The sequence below is a fragment of the Amborella trichopoda genome, chromosome 9, assembly GCF_054954075.1.
Source record: "Amborella trichopoda isolate Santa Cruz 75 chromosome 9, AtrichopodaSantaCruz75HAP2 v2.0, whole genome shotgun sequence".
NCBI classification, from domain to species: Eukaryota; Viridiplantae; Streptophyta; class Magnoliopsida; order Amborellales; family Amborellaceae; genus Amborella; species Amborella trichopoda.
Window position 1 is genome coordinate 51,359,508 of NC_142344.1, and position 25,984 is coordinate 51,385,491.

The 25,984-nt window shown below is 38.2% G+C and overlaps 1 protein-coding gene across 24 annotated transcripts in view; it reads right to left on the reverse strand.

Moving 5' to 3' along the window:
* Nucleotides 1-3,360: 3,360 nt before the first annotated feature.
* LOC110006506 (S-adenosyl-L-methionine-dependent methyltransferases superfamily protein) overlaps nucleotides 3,361-25,984 on the reverse strand; it is a 33,929-nt gene continuing 11,305 nt past the window's right edge. For 4 of the 24 annotated variants that reach the window (XM_088845879.1, XM_088845852.1, XM_088845866.1 and 1 more), the window contains 4 exons: nucleotides 7,746-7,878; nucleotides 4,447-5,011; nucleotides 4,256-4,364; nucleotides 3,361-4,170 (listed from right to left, as the gene is read on the reverse strand). In XM_088845879.1, the coding sequence (XP_088702005.1) occupies nucleotides 7,860-7,878 (19 nt within the window). In that variant the 3' untranslated portion in view covers nucleotides 3,361-4,170; nucleotides 4,256-4,364; nucleotides 4,447-5,011; nucleotides 7,746-7,859. Of the gene's footprint in view, nucleotides 4,171-4,255; nucleotides 4,365-4,446; nucleotides 5,012-7,745; nucleotides 7,879-12,110; nucleotides 12,869-15,627; nucleotides 16,181-16,256; nucleotides 16,385-25,984 lie in introns of those variants that run through there. The other 20 variants (XM_088845861.1, XM_088845874.1, XM_088845871.1 and 17 more) reach the window with 12 other exon arrangements.

The window sequence follows — 25,984 nt, forward strand, 5'->3', positions numbered from 1 at the left end:
GTTGCAAAATACACAATTTCTACAACTCAAAATCTTTTTTTCTTTTCATAATTATATATGTCAATGTTGAGATGATCTATTAGAGGGTTTTTCAACATTAAAAAAAAACCTTTAATGATGGATTTTTGATGTGCAACTTAATTCTATATTTTAAGGTTACAACTTTATATAAATTTTTTCGTTACTAAAGAGAAGTATATATATGTACAATCTAGTTAAGTCCAATTAAGGCTGGTCTAAATTTAACTGCCATTTTTCTAGGCTTAATTGATGGGTATGATGGTGATGGGTGTCCAGTGCATGTGCCATGTCACAGTCTCCCATGTGCCTAAAGTGGATGTTGTCCTCTACCATTGTCTTTTTAAGTATATTTGCCATGTAGAACTGTTTCTGATCACTAAGGAGTATCCACTGAAAGAGATAACATATTCTTGGGACTCTTCTAGGTGCACAAGTTTCAAAGTTGGAGTTGAAAACCCCCTCTTTTCATTTCCTCAATGAAATCTCAGCTAACCGTGTCAAAAAGAGTTGGAAACCATTTTCTTCAATCTAGTTTGATTGCGATTCTAATCCTTTTCAATGCAAGAAGCTCTGCAGCAACAAGAGGGGACAGTTATCAATCGAAAGTCAAACTTGGGAGAGCGAAAAATAATGAAGTCCAGAAGGAAACATAAGGACACAATTTACCAAAGGCGCAAACTCCACACAAAAAACTATGAAGTAAAAAAATTAAATGTACAGTTATGGGTCATTACATGCAGTCTAGTCTGGGCCTTAAGATTAGGAAAATGGTTTGATAGGTAAGGCTGCAGCTCTATTAAAATAAGTAAAGCTTCACTTCTTCACCATAAAAAATTGTAATTCAACTATTGGAAAACTTTTACATCGATCATCTCGACTTGAGCATTATGATTTTAAAACAAATTCAGGTATTGGAAAACGTTTACATCGATCATCTCGACTTGAGCACTATGATTGTAAAAATAATTTAGGATTTCAAATACTAAAAATACAAAACCGTCAATTTCGTCCTAAAAATAAGTGTTCAAAGATCCACAAGACATGTAAGAATTTTTTTAGTTTCAAATTTTATTGTCAGTGTTAGAAATTAATTTTAGACCCATCGTAGAGATTTTTGTGGCCGAAAGTGCTTTCCAAGAAGATTTGAAGTGAGGCTTTATTTGGTTTTCAAAGAACCTAGGCCTCATGGAAACTTCATCCAATAAGAATAAACCTAATACCAACATACGCTTCTAATGTATGGCACAAATTTTCAGGTTTCACCTTAAGACTGCTGGGCAAGTTCCCCAAATGCCTTCATCCAAATTCCTAGGTGCCACAAAAGATGAACACGTCTGTGAGCATATGTGATGCAAAAGATTGATGGAAATAGCACACTCACCGACAAAACAAGCCATTGACAATGATCTATTTGAAAGAAACTGAGGGTTTCACTTACCCCAAAAAAAAAAAAAACTCATGGTTTCTTCTTTTCACACCCAAGATAGGGTTTTAAAGTCATTGTGTTTTACGCTTGTTTTGTAAATGAATGATCACTCAAGGGCCCCATGCGCCTCTATTAGAACCGTGATACTCCCGACTTAACCCTCTCTCTCTCTCTCTCTCTCTCTCTCTCTCTCTCTCCCAGGAAGCACTGTGGTGGTGTTTTAAGTATTACGTAGTGTTAGTCTTGTGATGCAACATGGCTGTGATGCTTCTCAATGCACAATCCATCCAGGAAGCACCAGCGTGGTGCTTCTTTTGAGGTGAGAGAGAACAAGAAAGCACTGGGTGAAGTAGGGAGCATTAGAACTGTAAATATTATAGGTATTTTGATAAGAAAACATATAAAGTGTGAGAAAATGGGTATGCATGAAGTTTTGGATAATTTTGGGTATTTTTTAATTTTATGGAAAAACAACAGATGTTTAGCCATTACTTAATTATGCAAAGATATTAAATACCAATACAATGAATAAAATGATTCAAAATTTTTAGGAAAAATTAAATAAATATCCGTTATAGTTTTCGTTATTACGATTCTACCGAATAATTTATGTTATTACCACCGTGTCTGTTTTCTTTCATGTCAAAACAAAAACTTTAAAAAAAAACTTCACCCTTTTTTGGTTGTTGAACAACCGAATTCAAAATAATAACTGGCCAATTTCGGTTTTTGAATAACCAAAAATTTAAATTTTTCATTTCTTCAACAACCAAAATTCTCTCTCTTGTGGGTCTATGTATCCTCTCTCTTTCTCTGCCTTTTACCCACTTTTTTTTTATAAGTTCGTAATCCATCAGATTTCTCCTAAATTTAGGGGCTCAAACTAGGTGTTCCCCCTGATTTTCTAAGATAGCCATGACTTCAAAGAGGTAAAGAGATAATACCCTACAAGATTTCTCCTAATCTTCTAATCTCATAATCTCTAAGATTTATCCTAAATTTAATGGCTCAAACTAGTTGTTCCCATTTGATTTTATCAGATAACTATGACTTCAAAGAGGTAGAGAAAATATGCGAGAAGAGAGAGAAAACATTTTTCGATTCTTCAACAACCTTAAATTTTCGGTTCTTCAATAATCGAAATTGCTGTATTTTCAATTGTTGAACAACAAAAAATACTTTAAATTCAATTGTTCAACAACCGGATAACTTAATCTTTTTTTAAAATTTCCGTTTTGACATGAAAAAAATGGACACGATGCTAATAACGGAAACCATTAGGAAAAATGAAAACTATAACAGATATATATCTAATTTTCCCTTTTTTAACTTAATCAAAGCATTTCTAATGATAATTTTATCCTTTATAAAACAAAATATTCCACAAGCACTCTTAAGTACTTTTCTACCGAAAAATTATAGTATTTATTTAATTTCTAATGATGTATATTTAAATTTAAATTCTAAGATTTATTTTTAGGGGTTTCAAGTTTTTTAAAGGTAGGACCCCAAATAATCACCATCAAATTTGAAACACATATCTGAAAAAATCAAGTCCCATATCTATGTTATAACTTTTCTAAAAATCTATACCGAATTTAATAGTGATCCTTTATGGTCCTACTCACATAGGTGTGGGAGTGTCTTATAGTGTCATTTCTCTAATAATTTTACCCCTTATAATATAAAATATTTCACAAACACTCTTTTAAGTACTTTTTTAAACAACTCTAAAAATCCTAAAAATTTAAAACAACCCTAGAAATTCAACAAATCTTAAAAGACCCAAAAATTAAAATTTAAATATCACCCTTATAAATTAATTAAAAATAAAAATAATTTTGCCCCATATCTATATAACATATATATAAGTTTCGAAAAAGCCAAACAATGCCAGAAATATCCAAGTATCATTTAGAGGAAGCTAATGAGAATCCACTTGAATTAAGAACTTCTATATTGACAATTCGACTAGATAGGCTAGAAAAAATTTGTCTTAGGTTAGAGCGTTGTCTCCAGTATGTCGTGTCAAAAATAGTAAACAAACAAGTGTGTGTTGCATAGCATAGATTCCTCTTCGCGTCCTAAATGCACCTGCATAGCGTAACTTCAATTCGTAATCCTTCCTTTTTCAAGTGCCCCAATTAACGCTGCCACTTATTGTTCTCTGTCCCTATGCATTGTCCAGTATTGAGTATGACGCATTTTAATCCGACCAGAACTATACTTTTGAATGATACCCAAGCCTGCGCTACTTTTTCTGAATGATACCAAAACCAGCAGCAATTAAGAATATATCCCCCTTCGATAATGCTTGAGACTTTCAAGCACAGTTCAAAAAGAATGAACAGGACCGGGACCCTGCACCCCCATCCAGGTCAAACCAGTGGGAATCAACAAACCTCGTGGATAATCTGTGCACTTCCCTTGCGTATGAGGTGAGTGGTCGTGACAGACAGCTTGCTAAATTCATCGAACTTTGCATTTCTTCTGTTTGGTCATGGGTAAACACCAGTACCCATTATTGTATCATGGTATAACAATTTCGACTTTTGACATTCAAACGGTGAGAAAAAGGGAAAAAGCCATCATTCCAAAATAAACGCCCATTCACACACACAATCATTCGTGTGGCTAGGTTGGCCGCCATATGTATAGTTCCATTGTTGGAAGAGCCACACTTCTTGCATTCTGCCATACCAACAACTGTAACTAATTTGGTGCTGAAAAAACAAAGGAATTGAGCCTCATAAATATGGCATGCCCATCTAATTTGCATCAGAAAAGCTATTCTACTTGGATATTTACCATTCCCTTGATACAAACTGAATTACAGAATATGAAATGATATCCTGAAATCCATTTTGTTCCATATAGATCTGGCTCGGAGAAGTTTGTGTTGATTTTCAAGCTAGTGCTGCAACAAAAAATAAATCGGCAGTGATAATCATCTAATAGCAATTCAAGAGGCTACCCACAAGCATGTTATGGACCAATACCATGCAATTCCGTAAGTCATGCGTAACCTCTTCGTTGGATATGAGTTGCAATAAACCTGTGAACTTCAAGAAAGCTGTGTATTCCATTGAGTAAAAATAGTTTACACAGTTTTACCATTCAGTAAACCACCAACACAATGTGCGTTAAAGTTGACAAGATGGAAGCACATCCATCCAAGACAAGCTTCATTTAAGTTCTGTTCAATGTAACTCCACAATAATTCAACAGAGGAGATCCACTAAGATTCGGCCCAAAAAAGTAACCAATGCAAAAGCTTAGGTCCCAGCTGTAATTTTAATTAATAATGGGTAGCAGTGATCCATCTCATAATTCGGCCAAGAGCAATCACCCAAATTCAGAAGCCTCTGATGAATGTCCCAAACATTGTTGTCATAGTTCTCAATAACAGTGAAATGTAAGCCTACCTCCCTGACTCTCTCTAAGAACATGTTCAAAGAGTTGCCTCTTTTGGGGCTAAAGAAAATCACCTCAGAAGTATCAGACTGTTTTAACAACGATTTAACTAAGAATGCTAAATCTGCATGGAACTCCTTGAAGAAAGTGCTGCAAAGAAAGAGACCCAAAAGAGTGAGAATGGGGAAATATGGCAAATGCTTAAAAAGGAAAGAGAAGTCTTTACTTGCTTCATTTTGGAGCTGAGGGACCCACCTCAAGCATCAGGTTAATTCATTACATAAAGATGAAGATGAGTGAATGATAAGTTTCATTGGCAGAAAGAGAAAATAATTCCACTATGTTTCCATTGTTGCAGGGGAAAACCAATTCTCTTAAGGCTATAGAGTAAAAGATCTTTAAGGCTATAATGCACAAAAGGTGTTTCTATATCAATTTATATAGAAAAAATATTTGGGATTTTTCAATAAAAAATTATATTGAAATTGACACGTGGACCCCTTAGGGCAGACATCCAATCCGGTTTGAGTGTCTTACAAAATGGACATGCACATTCAGTGTCAACATAGAATACATCCGCAAATCCAAATAGACATCGACTTCCCATGTCCATAGGCATGTCTTATATGTTGACACACATGTCTAGTGTGTTAGCGTATTGGATTCTAATGCATTAGGATTGTAATGTAGAAACACACAAGTACTACTCAAGAAGTAAATGATAATCATTTTAGTAAAAGATATATTGGGACTGGTAACACACTTCATTCTCATGACAAGGCCACAGCCATATGAGTAGTTCCAGCCACTAGACTCTCACATAAACTATTGACAAAATGAAAAACTGCATCTTCAAACTGACTTGAAATACTTGTGGAGAAGATAAAAACAATGCGATAGGACTCAGGAGAGCTATGCAATTTGATTGTTATTTACAGAAGTCTAAGAGAGTTATCAATCACAATGTCTTTATTCCTCCCTTTCATGAAACCAAGCAAATCATTAAAATAAGGACAACTGTTAAAAGAAGTCCTATTTTTCAAGAAATTCGCAATATACCAAAACTTTCAAAAATCTACATGCATATCCATTTTTTGATGATTTATATTATTTTACCAAAACTTCCCTTCAACGGACCTATCCATCATGGCTCTACTAGGACCGTGATGATCATCACGTTCCCAATAGAACTGTGATGGGCCATCACGGTTCTACTAGAACTGTGAGATCCCTTTAGCCCGCGTAGCCCCAATTGGGCCCTTGGACACAAATAAAACATTTCCAAACCCAAAAAAAACTATAAAATAAAAAAATAAAAAAAAAAAAGGAAACCTTTTCTTGTTCATACATATACTAGAAACGAAAGAATATAAATAAAATAAAAATTAATAACAAAACTTATCATCAACTTCCACATGAAAACCCCATAATATTAGTAAACATATATCTTTTAACAGAGATCTTTCTCCTGTTATATCACAACCAGTGATTGCAATATCGAACCGGAACAGTTAACCGGACATGGGCCCAGAAGCGATTTAACCGGCCTAACCGGTAAACCGGCTGATTCAACCGCTCTAACCAAGCAAGTTTCGAACGATAAAAAAAGTGTTGAAAGCAATAAAAAATATACAAAATAAATCTACTAAATATAAAAAGCATATCAAGAATGTGATTAAAACAAAACGTACTCCAATGAAGCTGAAAATTAATGAAAAAAATGGATTTTAATGAATCTATTTGTGCCTAAGGTTTTTTAAAATTTTTTGAAAAAGATGAGAAAATATAAAATTGAGTATCAATGACCAAAAAAAGTTTTAATCTTTACCATAATGTAAAGCATATTAAAATAGTGTTAAAAAAATCGACATGACCAACTCTTTTTTTAAAAGAAAATGAAGAAAAAATTAAGTTATATATAATATAGGCGCTTTTTTTATCAACTTAGTAAGAAATGGCATAGTGGTTAGTGAATAAAGGACTTCTTTAAGAGAGGATTCTAGTTCGATTCCAATGGGCAAGTAATTTATTGGCACCAACGAAATGAATTCTTAAAAGTATTGGTTAGTGGGTAAAGGACTTCTTTAAGAGAGGATTCTAGTTCGATTCCAATGGGCAAGTAATTTTTTTGAACCAACGAAATGAATTCTTAAAAGAAAACCCTGGCGGCGGGATCCGAACCATGATTCATATAAAATTTAATCATCAAAGCTAACCAATAAACCATTCTAATGTATTTGATATAAATATGAAGTAGTATTTTATTTAAAGTTTAAAATATTGGTTGATCACCAAACCGCCCAAAACCGGAACCAATCACTGCCCAGTTCCGATCTAACCGGTCGGCTAGCGATTAGATCAGCCGGTTTTGCGCACACTGATCACAACAGAACCCAAAATCAATTAAAAAAAAGGAAACATAAATCAAATGTTTAATAAAAATTTCCTCTCAGCATCCATTAGAGAGAGATCATTCATGCATCTTCAAGTAAAAGACAATGATAAAGTATTAATGGATCGAGAAATTGGGGGGCTGAAGAGATCATCATGGTTCTATTAGAACTGTCAATTGTGACGATCATCACAGCCCTACGAGAACTATGATGGTCCTTTTAGGACCACTTCAAGGTGAATAGCGTGGAAGGGCCTTGGACTATAACAGAACCTAATGACTCTTGATGGCCCTAACAGACCCATGAAGGGAATTTTCGGTAAAAATGATATAAACTGTCAAAAAATAGGTATGGATGTAGATTTTTAAAATTTTGGGTATATTTCAAATATTTTGAAAAATAGGGGATATTTTTTATAATTATCCTTAAAATAAAGCCATTTGGGAGATGCATAATAAATATGGTGGGATTCCCAAAGGGGATGGAAGTACCAGTCACTTGCAATAATGATGTCAAAATCATTTGCATTATCCACGGCTTGATGCTCTCTCCAGTGTAATACCATAGACTTCACTTTGGTTTCACCAAAGCAGTCAGCATTGTGATCAATGTTTCTCTGAATATCTGATTGTTAAGTATTTGAAACCAAGATATATTGGGTAGCCAGAATAATACAGAGACTCATTCAGTCTTCAATTTGGATCTCTAATCCATATTAATGAAATAATGTCGACAAGGTAGCACAATGTATTTTAATAACCAACAACAATATCAGAGAACTGAATTTGGACATCTAATCAGATAAGACAACGCAAATGGAGCATGGAGGAGATTCATATCATATGTCATCAAGAAAAGATGCCAAGCCTTATGCATGCAGATTATGCTGAAAAATATCTCACTTTTAGGTGTATATCAAACACATTTCAGAGACACATGCATCTAGAAATATTAAAATAAAGGAGTTCTTTAAATAAATTTGAACCAATTATGCTGCAATAATGTGTCTTAGGCATGTTACATGTTCTCTGTAGATATCTGTATCCCAGATGATAAAATCAACAGCGAAAACTCAGAAATTTCAATAGAACAGGAAATAATTACTTGAATCAGTTAGTGTTTAACAAACCCCAGAGCCAAACTGAAACCCAAGTCCACTTGGACCAGCAGGATCCGAGTCCCCGAGGCCTGCTAAATTGGCCCAAGTCTATACAGAACTCAGATAAATTTATCTGTGGACAAAGCCGAGTCCCCATTCTCGGGAGAGATTCGCCAAGTCTGATGTTAACTTTTTCCCACCCTTTCTAATTCATCCAGAAAGGAAGAAAATCCAACCGCTCAAACCAAAAAAACGATAACAGGCTATTAAATCTGCTACCAAAGGAAATAAAACTATTCCCACCCTTTCTAGAGGCCATCCAATCCACCCAAAAGGAAAAAAAAATTACAGGCTGTCCAATCTGTCCAAAAGAAAAGAAAACTCTTTACACCTTTCTCCAGGCCATCAAATCCACCTAAAAAACAAGATAAGGCTAGCCAATTCACCAGAGACAAAAAAGAAGAGGAAGAAAGATCCACCCAAAGAGGACAAAAAAAAGCCCGCCTTTTCTCCAGGCAGTACAATCCGCCCAAAAGGGATGGAGTACTTCCAAAAACACCCTAGATCTAGAAAGATTTGCATCATCATTTGGATCCATTAGATTTTTGTTCATCCTTTCTACCATAAGTTTCTTTTCTTAATTTTCTCTATTTTGCTCATTTGTCCCTTTTAACTCTAATCCTTCGTACTTTTCAATTTTTTAAATTGGCTCAGGAAAGACTTACACGGGTCCCCAGCTATTTAACCCCTTTCATTCCTCTTGGACCCATCCATTAGATACTATCCTATATAAGAAAAGTGTCTACTCCTATTTCTTTTTTCTTATCTTTATCCCTCTTCTTGCATTTCTATCGAAGCAGTATTTGATTCAATCAGAAATGATTAATGATTCTATCATTGATGCATCTCCAATTCAATATAGCAATATAGATGGATATAGAATATCCATATCGCATGTATCTTCCTCTCCTCCTCTCATTTCTCTCGCTCGACGTAATTCCTGGAGCCAGTCCGAGTTCTAAAACAAAAGAACTAATACATCATTATAGAAACCAGACAGAAAGATATTGGAAGAATGTAACCAACCATGTGTATCATCCTAAAGTTGAGTCACAACCACTGAAGATGATATACTGTGGTGCTAGTTTACAGGATGCCCTATAGAATTATAGACGAAAAAACCAAGCATGTTACTATTAAAAAAAAACAAAAAGACTAGAGTGTTAAAAAGTATTGCCTATAGCATGCTTCATTCTTATGGGAGGTTCACACATTGAACAAGGTTCCTCTAGGACTGTATAAAAGAGACACTTGTCAATGCATTGAGGATATTCACTATACATTGAACTTTGGAATATCTGGTAACCCCAGATCATGTCCACAAATGGTTACAGCCAAGTGTGTGTTGAGTGCAGTTCCCCTAGGTGAATTCATGCCTTAAAGCTACAAAGATAGCCTAGATTTAAAACTAAAACCTACAATGATGTGCAGGCTGTCGTGAGGGATTTATGCTCTGATCTGCAGGTTGGGTGTTTTTGATGTTCACACTCCAACTTGAGGGGGAGTGTTAGATATACACCAAAATCAAAAGTTGTATACCAAATCAAAAGTTATGTACATCAAGTCAAAAGTTGTACACCACGTCATTTTAGATGTAAACCAAAGTCAAAAGTTGTATATATCCTTGACGTGCAGGCTGTCGTGAGGGGTTAGAGACCTCAGTGGTTGTAGCGAGTGCAGCAAATCAACAGGGTTAGGAGGGGCCGCAACAATGCATTGTTTTTCTTCCTAAAGCAAGAGTCCATAGGCTTTGTTCACAAAAGGGAGGGGTTCATAAGAAGACGTTGCCCTTGGATATGGTTGTAGGAGTCTTGAAGACTCATAAGAAATTGGACGAGTTGCTCATGTTGCTCGTACTCTTGCAAGGCTTTGGAAGAACCACAAGAACAAGGTGGTAGAGTCATATAAGACGAGAGTTCATCCAAGAACGCTTTGAGTTTTGAGAAATATGCTGCCACAGATATGGAATCTTGAACACAGAGCAATATCCAGACAAAGTTGGTATATCCGAGGAGCATTGCTTTGAGCCAAACGTTCAATCAAATCAGCCTGAATTTCTTGGGTAGTTGAGGCATAAATGACACTATCAAAATGTTACAGGAAAGCGAGTTGAGAAGCCATGACTTAACCATGTCGTTGCATCACTTCAGGTTGAAAAAGGTAGCAGAGGTGAGAGATGGAACTGCCACAAAACCATCAATAAAAAAAAATTTATTTTTGACACTAAGAGCAGTGCTCATGGTGCAATTCCATGTTTGATAATGTCATCATTCAAATGCTGGGAAACTAAAGCAGTTCCTGGATTATCCGAATGATGCAAACAGAACGGACTAGAAGCATCAATAACAACCTCAATGCCTTGAGATAAGTCATTGGTGTTGGACTTTGTTTGATCATCATTATTCATGGTGCCGACGAAGAGAGGTGGCAAACTTTAGTAGACACAAAATATGAAAAAAAAAAAAAAAAAAAAAAAAGGAAAAAAAGCAAGGTGTACATAATTTAAGGAAGCAACAGAGTATTGAGATTGCTACGTGAGGCAAAAGAAGTTCTTCCTTTTGCAAAACAATAGCTACAGGTGGGGGTAGCAAGAATCCTCCAATGAGCAGTAAGTGAGCCTTGCTTTCCTTGAGATTCAACAAACTAAAGCCAAGCCTGGCCTCTACAAAACATAGGAGAGAGAAAGAGCATAAAATTATGGGGATCGTCAATGGTGCTCTAATACCATGTTAAATGTGTGTATTTTTCATTACTTTGAGAGGAGATATATATAGAACGTTTATATGGTTGTAATCCCAATATCATAGGGATATAAACAACTTTTGACTTGGTATACAACTTTTGACTTTAGTGTACATCTAACATGACTCGGTATACGACTTTCGACTTGGTGTACATAACTTTTGACTTGGTATGTAACTTTTGATTTTGGTGTACATCTAGACCACCAAGTAGGCAACATACATCAGCAAGCCACCTTGAAGTGAATAGTGAGAGTTGTCAAAGAACATCTACAAGCACATCTAAATGTACTCCAAAAGATATTCTCAGCAGGAAATCTATTAAGATAAGTTATGTGACTGCACAGATGAAAAGAAAACTCACATTAAACTATCCATAGATCAAAGGTACATTCAAATCAGTGTCAACTTAAATATTTATTAAATTTGGTCAAAGCTAGCCATAAAGCTTCACTTGTCTACGACAAGAAGTGAATGAATCAATGGATCATTCTTTAGTCATTATTGGACTTTGTCAACAGAGGTACGAGGCTATTTAAGTCCATGTAGTTCACTCACAGATTTTAGCTCTCTCTCTCTCTCTCTCTGAGGAAGAAGTCCTTTCCCCAGAAGCTCTCACATTTTCTTTTCTACCATGATTACATCGGGCTTTATTATTGCTACACCATGAAATGTTCTCATGGTGATGTTGCTAAGTGTAGTCGAGCAATTTAGGCATATTCCGATTTATTTGCAAAAATTCCTCTGATGTGTGAGTATGAGAATTCCTAAATGTACAATGGATTCATTGGTGCTTGTACACATTTTGAAAATAGAGAGGCTTCTCAAAATGCATTGAGGTGTTTGCATGCAAAGAGGGCTTCTTCCGGCATTGGGAGATCCTTTTGTACTAAATATATCACAAACAATATTTAAGCTGCTGGTCTTTCCTTGGCAGTAAAATCAGTGCTCGAAACTTTGTCAAATATGCAAGGATATCCTAGTATGAATGTTTGTATAATCAAAATAGAGTTCAATGCAAATTTTTTGCCCTCCATACTTTCACATAACTTACCTAACACCTAACCTGATGAGAATGTCAGCTTTTAATCTCCTATGGAGCACATGCAGATGTATTAATTAACATTCTTCTACAATGCTCGCTATCCACTCAGGTGGCTTGATGATCTCTAATGCCACTTGTGGCATGCATATGTGCAAGTCAAGCTGTCATTGTCCAACTTAGGGGTTCGATTCTCGCCCCTTAATGATGGAACTTCTTCTCTCAACTCCAAGAGCTGCGCCTCATAAGCCTTGCCTTAAGAGTATTCTTGTAATCTTCAGCCTAGTAAAAACTGGGAAAGTAAATTCATTACGATGAAAAGCAATAACATCCAATTGCATTTACGAAAACCCTTCGAAGATAGTGTTCTTACCGCAGCATTCCCCGTGTTCACCTTCGCGAGGGCCTCATTCACTCTACACTCACTCAGTCGGATAGTGCTCCTATCCGTCCAATCAGGTGGTTGAAAGTATAGAGGTGCGCCGATCATGTGCAACTCCACTGCCCAAATACCCAGCATGAGGTTCTGAATGGTGCAGTTGAATCTTCACTCCCAAACTTGGTTAAAGAAGTTCCATCTCTCACATTATGCTCGGTCGATATTCCTAGCGCAGACTGATTACAGGCCCTAATTTAAATGTAGGTTCTTGTAGCCTTGAGGTATGAATTCGTCTAAGGTAAGTGCAGTCAAGAAAAAGTAACTGTTTTGTAGGCACGATCTTATCACCAAATATTAAAAATTTGAATCTTAACAAACCACCTCGACGCAATATGAAAAGCCATGGTATTCTCAAAATCCCAAAAGAGCTTTTGAATCTGTTAAAAATTCGGAAATTTTCTTTTTTTTATAGCTCAATTTTTTGTATTGATGCAAACAAGATTTGGTCCACGGATAAAGTCAGCTAGGCAAGTCCCTAGTGCACTCATCGAGTCCAAAAAAGGAAAAGGTACATATTGGCAACTTTTGTTGGACTCGGTGAGTCGTAACAAACTCAGTGAATCTGCAGGAACTCGGTCATTTTTTAACAACTTGCCCAAGTTGCTATAGTAACACAGGAAAATTCAGTAACAATACCGTCCTGGGTGACTACGGGCATTCCAGGCTAAGCAGCCTTCCGAGCCCGAATAACTTGGGCATGTCCAATTTCGAACAACTAAGTTTTTCAATACTGGTTTTCAGTAGTGGCTTATTACATTTTTCACCTCTTTTCCTTAACGGCCAACTGAATCATACTTGGTTCTTATCTGTATTTTTAACTACCGTATGACTACTTAAGAAAATAAATCTCTTATTATATCTTGCTTGTTTTGGTGGTGAGCTTATTATGGCGAAGATGCATCATATCTTCCCAAGATAAGTGCTTGTTTTACCAATCTATTAATTTGTTATATAAGTATATATTGTTTCGGAAAGTTTGTTTTGCATTGGGTGTTTTTCCTCCGCTTCAAGGAGGGCATTACTTTTAAGTAAGCAGAAAGTATAGACTATATGCATGGTATTATGTCATCTACAGTTCTGTAATTATGAGCAGAAGGTGGGAATCATCTGTTCCTTGTTGTCAAGTGGACGAATGGTCATCTCCACCATCCCTCTTGGAGGAAGTATTGTGGAGATAATACAATACTATTCTCACCATGTTCAGCATATGTTGGAGACAATAGAACTGTTATCAGTGTACACTGTATTGTGGAGATGACAAAATTTTATTCTCACTTCAGACAATAAATTTAGGAAATTTGATACTCTTGCAAATTTTACAAGCAAAATCAGAATGCCTCGAAAGCTTCACCACAGCTAGCGATGACACGTTAAAGCTATCGCATGTTGTGACATTAGCATAAACCAAAGCAATCAGGGGAAAAAAGAGCACATGTGAAAACTTTTAAAACTATTGTGGATATGACAACTTATAGTCTGGCTGAGGGTATGGCCCTTGATAGAATTGAATAGCAAAAATACAATTCATGCAACCGACCCCAAATAGTTGGTATAAGGTTCAGACGATGATGATAATAATGTAAAAGTTTTTAAAACACAGGTATTGTCATAAATTTGAAGATAGGAGGGGTTTTGAGGGGGTGGTTGGGGAGAGAGAGTAATGCAGTCTTTGGTGTTTGGGTGTATATGTGCTTTACAATGGAATTGTGAATAGCTTGAACTCCAAACTTAAATAAGACTTAGCAAACACACAAAATCAAAGGAACCAAGGTAAATTTTATTATTATGATGGATTCAGGACATAATGTTTTTTTTTTACCACCCTGTTGATCTACATTTGCTTGTGTTTTCAAAAGGAGACACCTACGATTGACCACAAATATTGATAAGTAATTGAGACAAGACAAATAAACACATAAACATACCAACAAGGCTTATGATTCTTGTTTACCTTGCACAATTGAGGCAAGGGACTTTGCTCCATTCCTTGGCCTCCAATTGTCTTGAAGATTTGAGGAAGCTCAAATTCACTTTTCTTATATGAAATCCTAAGCCCTTTTTGGACTCGAGATTTCCTCCTCAAAAAAAATTTTGACCAAGTTCACATTCTACTCAAGGATATGTTGGGTCAGGACAACTCTCTCTCTAGATTAGAAACTCAAGGTAAAACCCTCACTCAAGTTGCCAACTCTCACTTCCTAAACTTTCAATCACATGGGTAACCCCTCGAATGGCGAAGGGATGGGACATTTACAGGCAATGGGTAATATTAGGGCTTCGGCCCATTTTAGCAGTTAAATGGCAAATTAGCTTATAGGTTTAAGGCCAAAATATCACTTATTTTACCTTGGAACGTATGTCTCAGCTTAGACCATCAAATTTCCTCATTTTCACCCAATCTCTATGGTTATTGTGCCAAATTTGCTCCATGGATCAATGGGAACTTGAGTTAGAAATCACTTGGTACAAATTTCATCCAATGACTCATATTTATGGATTTATGGATCAAAACTTGCCCTGCAGCAACCCCATTTTTCCCTGCCAATGGACTTCATTTTGCTCTCAAATATTGGGGCCAATGCTACCAAGGGCGCTTCTGAGGGATTGAATGAAGGCTACTTTTGTCAATTTTCAGCTAAAAACACCTCATGGTTTGGGACAAATCAGTGTTTCAAAAAGCGTTATGTGGGTCTTAGGTGGCCTGGGGGGTCCAGGCCGCCCAGCGCCTAGGCGGGCGCCCAGAACCTGGGCGGCCCAATTGAATCCAAATAAGGATTCTGCAATGTAGTTATGTCAATATCAGTTATATGTATTGCAATACATAATTCAAATTATACTACATATTAGCATTTAGCACACACTCCATAAACATAACCATAATCCATAAGTCGGTTCATACTCCATATCCAATTAAAACTTAAGATTTACAACCAACCAAATTATCAAACCACGTTATCAAATAGTATCACACCAGTACTACAGTACACCACCATGAGGAAGAAAACAAAATTGAATTATGAAACTATGAAAGTAATACTTGAAGACTCAAAAGAATCTTCAATACTTCAATACACAATACTTCAATCAAAGTTCAAACTTCAAAGTTTATTAATTATTCAACAATCAACATTCATCATTCATTCATCATCAGAAAATCTAGGGTCAGCTGCATTGGCATCATATTCATCGGAGTCGACGGAGTCACCCTCGACTTATTGGTCATCCCCGTCCTCCGTCTCTTCTGAATCAGCCTCTTCTTCCTCCTCTTCCTCCATCCTTGTTCTCTGTGCAGAAGATCTAGTGGCCCTAGGAGGGTCAGCTGATGTCTCTGAAGCATCCATGACCATGTCCCATGTCAATCCTTGATGCCCCTCAACCTCATCATCATCAACTAACCACTCCATAGCATGTTCCATATTTTTTGATCTGATGGGATCTCTCTTATTTCTATTAACAAACATGTCCTTCAATAATCGATTGTACTTGACATAGACTAGGTCATTGAGCCTCTTTGATTCAAGCATGTTCCTTTTCTTTGTATGAATCTAACAAAAACAAATGAAACTAATTAAAATCTAATATCTATGGTTCATGTATTATTTATAAAATTATACAAATTACCCTCACGGCCTTATCCCTTCAAAAGTGCTCCAATTGCGCTCACAACGAAGAAGTGGTTAGGTTTAAGATCCGAATGGCCAACTTTTGTAAATTTGGAGAACTAAACCCATCTTGGCTCCACCAATGGGCTGCAAAGATATAGAATAAAATCATAAATAAAAAAAAGAATAACTTGATTACTTAAACTTGATGAACTTAAGAATATTATTAATACCTGGATCAATTTTGGCCCTTTGCCTCATATTATTGAACTTCCAAAAGACTTTAATGAGCACTTGTTATTTATCAGCTCATCAGCGCATATAATATCCTGCATATCAGGATCAAGGACTACCACCTCTACACGCTCATTAAAAACATTCATAATTGTGTCATTTGTTTGTATATCCTTGTCAATATATCCTTGTCAATATAGAAAAAAGTTGGGTTCAAATAATAACCAGCTGCATGCAATGGCCGATGTATTGCCTATCCCACTTCTCATCAATAATCTCCCAAACAGGCTTGTAGCGGGTTTCTTCATCATTGAAATTTTGGGCTATCTCTCTTTTGCATTTCTCCATAGCATCATATATGTAGCCCATAGAAGGTTTGTCACTATCAACCATGTGAAGGACTTTGACAAGAGGAAAAAATACCTTACGAGCACCCTTCACCCCTCTCCAAAAAGCTTTAGAAAGTATAATATCTCTCACCTTCTTTCCAACCTGATCCTTAGACCACTAGCATGCTCTCCACGCATCTGAGTTAAACATTTGCCTCAACTACACTTTCCTCGAATGTATGCTATCTAGGCATAAGTACCAAGTCGCAAATCTCGTGACCCCAGGCCTCACAATCTCTTTCTTCTTTGTAAAGGTACGCATCATGCTGAGCGTGAGATGGTGGCTATAAATGAAATTTGTAACTAACTTGGCCTTCTTCACTGTACCTGATATCTCGGTTAAACAGCCAAGAGCCTCAAGCATAAGGTCTATACAATGTGCTGCACATGGTGTCCAAAAGATTATAGGATAAGCTATCCGCAACAAATTAGATGCAGCAACATTAGGAGCAGCATTGTCTGTGACAACCTGTACAACAAGATGCTCCCCAACCTCCTTGATGCCCTTCTCTATCACTTGAAATTTATAATGGCCATCATGGATATGATCAGAGGCATCAATAGACCTCAAAAAGACAGTCTCTACAGGACAATTCACAAGCAAATTCATCTGACTTCTTCTCTTCCTATCACTCCAAGCATCAATCATAATAGAAACCCCATACTGAGCCCATACATCCTTCTTAAGTTCTACAGCTTCCTTTGTGGCACTCACTGCCTCTTTTAAAAAAAAGCTCTGAAAGCTCATATGGGGTTGGCGATTTTATCCCAAGGCCAAATTCGCCAACTGCCTCTATCGCAGCATAGAAGCTGCTTAAGCGAGCGGTATTGAAAGGAATGCCCGCCTCATAAAACCATGTAGCAAGATAATACGTAGCTCTATCTCTCTCTTCCTTCTTGATTCTATTTTCAATGGTGGTTTGCTTTTTGGTTTTCTCTCCTGCAACCTCATGGTCAGACCGAGGTAAAAAACTATCCATAGGGCCTCTAACCCGAGGCTTCTTAGTCCCAAAACCAAAAGCAATTACAACTCCCTTCCCCTTTCCTTAATAATGGATTGCTCAACCTTTTGACATCCCTCCATTTCCTCATCACTATCATCATCATCAAAATTGACCCAAACCCCAGACCTAATCTCAAATCTCTCATCTTTTTTCATTTTCACCATGTTCAAAAAATTATTTATTTTCTCTTTAACAACATCAGGAGTCTTTTTACATAGGGCAACATCGACCCTGATGCTGGCAAGATGTTTCTTGAACGAGTTTATGCCCCCTTTTGTATCCTTTTCACAAAACTTGCATCTTATGCAATTTTAATCATTAGGATCTGGGTTATAGCCATATTTCCAATCAGGATCACCACTCTTATTAGATCCCGAAAAAGACATCTCAAAAATAATACAAATTACTAAAGCAATATAAAAAAATCACTTACTTTGAGTTTGATTGCTCAATCTTCAAACTTCCACCTCAAAGATACTTTTAAATACTCAAAATCTTCTAAAAAACCCCCTAACAACATTGCAAAACATCAAAAAGTAAATCTAATATCAATGGGGATGTTTTGATCAATTTTTGTTATCGATCCTAAAAAATTCACCAAAAACTAGATTTCTGCGGGCTTTCTCTCTCTAAAATTGGCTCCAACAAGTTTTAGGGTTCAAATGAATCTAATTTTTTGCCCTTAAAACAAAAAAAAAGGCCAAAATTGCCCCTAACGAAATCAATTTCCGCCCTTGGGAGGGACACAGGCCCTGGGTGCCCGCCTAGATGAGGCCTAGGCGAGTTCCGTACTGCCTAGGCGGCCGCCCATGGATCAACCGCCCAGATTGGCCGCCTAGGCCTGGGCGATGCGCCCAAGCCTTTCGGACCTAGGCACTGGGCAGTCTGCTTTTTGAATCATTGGGACAAATTGAAAAGGGAAGGCATGGGGCTATTGCAGCTGGCTACAGGCCAAAACCCCTTTGTGATATTTGGTTCTGCTTCCAATCTTGTGAATTAAACCCCTTTGATACGTATATAGGTATGTAGGGGAGTAAGTGTTGGAAGCGTTTGTCCCATGTGGGAAGACCTCCATGGAAATTTCTATTTGTAGAGGGACACATACTTATATACAAGGGTTGACTTGTCGTTCAAGTCAATAAGAGGCAGTTATCAAAAGAGAACTTCACATGAAGAGTTGTAGGCTACTTAAAAAATGAAATCTTCATGTAGGCCCCGCATAAATAAAGATGGTCAAAGATTCTATTCTTATCTCTCTTAGAGAGAGTAAACAAATCAAAAGGCTATATAAAAGGTTCTCCCTTTCTCTCTCTAACAAGCTTCTCTCTCACTGTTCTACTTCTCTGCAAATGAATGATCATTGTATTTTCTTCTCTCTACAATGGAGAGGATCCAACCAATAAGAAGAGACTTTGCTTAAACCCCACAAAAAGAGTAACAAAGCCCCCCACGTGAGGCCTTTTCATATAGTTTTTTGATTTGTTCTTTCTTTAAGAGAGATAAGGATGGAATCTTTGACCACCTTTATTTAATCTTATCTCATCTCATGTGGGGCCCACATGAGGATCTCCTTTTTGAGAAGCCTATAACTCACGTTAAGTTATATTTTGATAACTACTTCCTATGACTTGAACAACAAGTCAACACTTGTATATAACTAAGTGCCCTTCTACAAATAAAAATTTTCATGGAGGTCCTATCACATAAGATGGACTCTCCCAACAATCTCCCCCTTCTGTCCCATGGGGTAAGTTCTCTGTTGCAGATTAACCAGGTGCTCAAATGGCACCCCTGCCAATCATGCGTCTTCATACTCTTTCTTATCACTGGCTGAGGTCTTGGTCATCATATCTGGCAGATTCTTGTGGGTATGGATCTTCTCTAGTTGCAGTAACTTCCTCTCTAGAACATCCTGAATCCAATGATAACGCACATCAATGTGCTTTGTCCAAGAATGGAAGCTCGCATTCTTTCTCAAGTGAATAACGCTTTGACTGTCACAATGGATGATATATGTGTCCTATTTCAAGCCCAGCTCTTGGAAGAATCTTTTCATCCATATCATCTCCTTGCAGGCTTCTGTGGCTGCAATGTACTCTGCCTCGGTGATCAATAGAGCCACACACTTCTGCAGTTTGGACTGCCATGAAACAGCTCCCCCTGCAATAGTAAACAGTTATTCCCAGATTGAATATCCATTTGACTGCTGCCCAATGTTCCTTGCCAGGATTAGCATAAATCTGCTCACTACACCTATGTGAGAATATTTTGCCTCATGCACACCATGGCATATATTAAACTTCCTACAACCAATGCGTAGGGAACTTTCTGCATTTCTTCCTTCCCATTCTCATTTGAATGGCTCTGCTTGACACTTAACTTGAAATGCCTTCCAAGTGGGGAACCAACAGTTTTGCCTTATTCATACTAAACCTTTCGAGCACTTTCTCAATGTACTTTTCTTGTGACAACCATAGCTTCCCAGCCTTCCTGTCACGAGAGATCTTCATGCCCAATATCTGTTGAGTAGGCCCTAAATCGTTCATGACCAAGGCATTGCACAACTCTTCTTTCCAGACCGACATGAAGAACACACAATGGTCTGAGGCTATCCTCTTGTACCCATGAAAAACATGCCTTGGGGCCTGTTTCACCTGTATAGGCTCCTTTTCAGCTTGCAAACCATTTGCACCTTTCCTTTTATCTTGAATACTTCTACCTACTCCATATATCTCTTCCTCCAAATCACCATGGAGAAAGGCAGTCTTGACATCTAGCTACTTTATCTCTAGATTCAAGATTGCAGTCAGGCCTAATACCACATGAAATGATGACATTTTCACCACGGGAGAAAAGATTTCATCAAAGTCAATATCCTTTTTCTGCTTCAAACCTTTCACAACCAACCTAGCCTTGTACCTTGGTTGTGAGCTTTCTCTTCAGTCTTTATCCTAAAGACCCACTTGTTCTTCAGTGGCTTCTTACCTTTAGGCAACTATACCAAGTCATAGGTGTGGTTCTTATGCAAAGATTCCATCTCCATTTGCATAGCTTTAACCCACTCCTCTTTATGTTCATCGACTTGAGCTTCCTGATAGCTTTCTGGTTAACCCCCTTCAGTGTATAGGTATACGCAGATGCAGGGTATATGGTAGAGGGTTAGGTCCCCTAGAGGACCTTCTCAGTTCAACTGTATCAAACACTTCTTGAACAGGCTGCTCCCCCTGTTCCACATCACCCGGAGCTGGCATGTCAAACTCTTGTGACCCATCCTCTTGTTGCACTTCTCCTCCGTCTTCATGCACCACGGTAGGAGGAACTGTGACCGGTTCTTAATCATTGAAGATTCGTGGCTTTTCTGGCTTCTTCACGTCTTCAATGGTAAGGTCTTCTTGAAAGACCACATCTCTATTCTTGATCATCTTCTTGTTCTTAGGATCCCATACCCTTTAGCTGAATTCTTCATCTGAGTAGCCTAAGAAGATGCTTAGGAGTGCTTTCTCATTCAACTTGGATCTTTGTTCCTTGGGCATGTACGCCAATGCCTTGCATCCAAACACCCTCAAGTGTGAATAAAAGATATCTTTTCCAATCCAAAATCTATATGGGAATTCATCATCAAGAGGAAATGACGGGGATCTATTTATTAGGTAGCATGCTTTGAGAATCGCTTCACCATCACCCCAATATGGCTTTGGTAACTTCGCGGCAGATAGCATGCTCCTAACTCTTTCCATAATTGTGCAATTCATTGTCACTAGTACACCATTATGCTAGGGGTATAGGGCATTGTCTTTTTTGTGCCTTATGCCACACTTGGCACTGTAGCTTTTGAAAGCATTCAAGGTGTGCTCCCCCCCATTGTCTAATCTAAGACACTTTAGTAGCTTGCATGTCTCCCTTTCCAACTTAGCATGAAAATTCTGAAAGATCTCAAACACGTGATCTTCCAATTTCATTAAGTACACCCACACCTTTCTTGAAACATCATCGATAAAGGCAACAAAGCATGATGCCCCACTAAGCGACTTGACATCCATGGGACCACACACATTTGAATACACCAGATCTAGTATTTTCGTATCTTTAGTGATCTTACTAAAGAAAGAGACTTCATATTGTTTGTCTAGCAAACAGTGGTCACATGGGGTTAAAGATGCACTCTTGACACTGGGAAGAATTTGTTTCTTTGCTAAGATTTGTATTCCTTTTTCACTCATGTGGCCTAGTCGCTTGTGCCACAAGTCTAGTGAGGGTTCTTCTATGACCGGCATTAACTGCGCCATATAGACCTGCACCTGTATTCTATAAAGTGAACAACACTTCTCGCCCTTTGCTATAACAAGAGATCCATTTGTCAGCTTTCAATGTCCCTAACCAAACACTGAGTGGTATCCTTCATCATCTAAACACCCTCCTGAGAGGAGGCTTAGACGGATATCTGGTGCATGTCTAACATCTTTTAACACCAGCTTCATCCCAATATCAATCTTGATGTGTACATCTCCTTTACCCACAATCTTTTAAGAATCATTGTTCCCCATCTTTACAGAGCCAAAGTCTCCTGTTCTGTAAGAAGAAAATAGCGTCAATGCGGTAACGTGAAATGATGCTCCGGTATCTACAACCCAATCAGAGTTGCATGATCTCGATGCATTATGGATGCACCCGTCATCACAATTTCCGACCACACCATATGTGGCCATTGCAGTGGTTCACCTGCCGTCATCCTTAGCATTGTCCTCATTTTGCTCTTTCTTGAGCTTACGGCTCTCTTTTTGATGTGCCCAATCTTACCACTATGAAAACATGTGACCCCCTTTCTCGACTTCAATTTAGCTTTATCCTTAGATCAATTAGATCAGTTTTCGTCCCTATTTTTGGACCTCCCTTGATTTGTGACTAGAGCTTGCGAGTTTAATGTGTCAGAGGACTTCTTCTTGTCTCCTCATTCAACAGGCTAGTAGTGACCTGACTCATGGTCACTCCCATCAGGTGCTGAGTTACACACGGAGACTACTAGGGTGTCCCAACTGTTCGATAGTGAATCAAGCAAAAACAAAGCAAGTAGCTCATCTTTCAAGAACAATTTCATCGTTGCGAGTTGGTTAACAATGTTTTGCACCTCATTCAAATGCTCTGCAATAGACCCCCCGTCCTTGAACTTCATGTTCTACAGTTTTTGGATCAAGTATGCCTTATTTCCTGCGATCTTTCTATCGTACAAGTCATGTAGTTTATCCCACAATGACTTGACGGATGTCTCCGTTGTCATATGGTGGAACACCTTTTCTTACAACCATTGTCGGATAGTTCCGAGAGCCTTTTGGTCCAGCTTCTTCCACTCATCGTCTGTCATACCTTCGGGCTTGTGTTCTACCCCTTCAATGGGTGTGTACAAGTCCCTGTAGCATAGTAGATCTTCCATCTTTGGCTTCCAAATGATCCAATTAATCTTGTTGAGCGATATCATCCTACTCCCGGTACTGAAATCCATTTTTAATCTACACACTGTCTTCCACACTCCTCTCTTCTATTCACCGACGGTCAAGGAGATTCACCGACTGTCAAGCTCCCACCGTCGATCAAGGATTCATCGACAGTCAAGGATTCGTCGACTATCAAGGGTCCATTGTCTGTCAATTCATCAACCGTCAAGTATCCGTCGGCAGTCAAGCACTCACCAGCTTTCAGGATGCCACCATCAATCAATGTGAGTCCCTGGTGGTCAAAGTGATTCATTGATTATCAAGGTGGTGACCGACGATCCGTCAGTCAAGACCTTTACACAATGGCCACTCACCGACAGTCTCTGACTGGTGAAATGCCCCAAAACACTCTGTTCGTCAGTCAAATAAAATCAACCAAATATGAGGTTTTTCTTCCTTGCTTGTCCTACGACAGCTAGGCTCGCCAAACCAGCAAACAGTGATAGGTATACCAAGCGACGTATCAGAGTCAAAGGAAAAGTGATCTGATACCACTTATTGGGCTCACCAAATCGAGCCCTCTCACATGAATGCGGATGTGCGCAGCAGAACCCAAATTTATGGGACACAGAATACACCAAAATAATGTGCATGTGTGTACGAGTGGGAAAACATACAATCATCATCATCATCATAGCCTTTTCCCAATTAATTAGGGTCGGCTACATGAATCCTGGTCCGACATTCTGCTCTATTAAAGACCATACCCTCAATGAGGCCATAAGTCCCAATATCTTTCTGAGCTACTTCCATCCACATCCTGTTAGACCTACCCCTTGCCCTTTTAACTCCATCCACTTGAAAAAACATGCAATAAAGCAAATAAAATAAAAATAACTTACTAGTACCGAGATTTACGTAGTTCACCTTTTAAGGCTACATCCATGGGAGAAAGAGATAGATCCACTATTAAAATAATGGTTACAAAGTTCTTCCGAGAAACAAGCTTTCTTTGGCTCTCTAATTTATTCTAGAGGGTTTTCTCTCTCTAGGTTTTCCTTCTTTGAGGTTTTCTCTCTTCTTCTTCTTCTTTGCAAAAGAAGGATCATTGTATTTTCGTCCCTCCACAATAGAGAGGTTCCCACCAATAAGAAGAGACTTTGCTTAAACCCACCAAGAGAGCAACAAAGCCCCCCACATGAGGCCATTTTATATAGCCTTTTGATTTCTCTCTCTCTAAGAGATAAGGATGGAATATGTGACCACCATTATTTAATAGTGGATTTGTCTGTCTCCTGTGGACGTAGTCTGAAAAGGTGAACCACATAAATCTCAATTCCAGTAAGTTGTTATTTTTATTTTATTTAATTTGTTATATGTTTTCCACTCATCCACACACACGCACATTGTTTTTGTGTATTTTGTGTCCCATAAATCTTGGTTCCACTGCGCACATCCGCATGTGTGCAAGAGGGCTCGATTGGGTTAGCCCAAAAGTAAGTGAGGAACATTCCTTCCAAGTTTCAGCTTATTTCACCGTGCGGTTTGAGAGAAATCAAAAGAACAAGGCCTAAGGGTCATTACAACTAAGAACTATTCTTATATGGAATTCTGACCATATATGCAGCCAATTTCCAAGTGTCAATGAAGCTAGCTTTGGGGCCCTCCATAATAAGTCAAATACTGTTGGAAAGCCCTGAAAATTTTTGGATGATGACCCAAGGAAATTAGACTTCCACCCATTATGAGGCCTATTCTTACTGCCTTAGACAGAGGTTTTGACCGAATCAATCCCTATGGTCAGATTGATAGTTTGGTGTTGTCTGGTGACCCAAATACCTTAATCTTTTAGAGGAGGGGTTACTTTTTGTTTTTACGTGAAAATTTCGATGGAGGAAATACAATCTCCGCCTCATTTTCGTGTGCAAACGTGTCAATAGAAAGGGTAGATGATAGGGGTCCCGTCAAATTGTAACCCAGGTGAGGATTCGATCGTCGGAGTCCTCTTGTACAAATTACCGGTAAAACTGGCTTGAGGGGCAAAGAAACTAAGAATCCGCTAGAATACTTGAAAAACGTTTTTCGATAAGAAGGGGGAGATCTGGAGAAAAGACGTTTGAAATAGACTGAAAATAAACAGGAAAAGGAACAAAAACTAACCTTAAGCCCCGCCCTCAGGCCCAGCACCCGGAGTCGGTGACCGGTTCAGAATCGTGCTTAGTGCATCGAGTTTTTCCAATCCTTTGGACCCGTCAGGTAGACGATATTTGTATCAGATGGATTGGTGTATGGTAGAATCGAAATTTAGGTTTTAGGATGCTAGGATTAGGGCTCAGACTTAGGTCTCGGGGCTTAAGGATTTGAGTCTCGAGTGCGGCAGAGTTTCGCCTGAGGTTCAAAGTCTCTAAGGTTTCCTCAAATTCAGAGATCAGGACCCCTATTAATAAAAAAATAGTCTTTAAACATTGTCACAAAGTTTCGAGTCAATTTGGGCTATTGATTCCCAGCAACCACTGGTGGCAACGCTAGCGTTGGCACCAGCAACGCTTCCACTATGGCCCCAATAACCATTTCAAACTCACGTCTACCGTGCCATTACTGTTGGTGAATCACTTAGATGTATTCAAAACGTCTTTTTTCATTAATGCCAACACTGTTCCGGTGGTCATGTGTTGTTTGAATTCATTGATT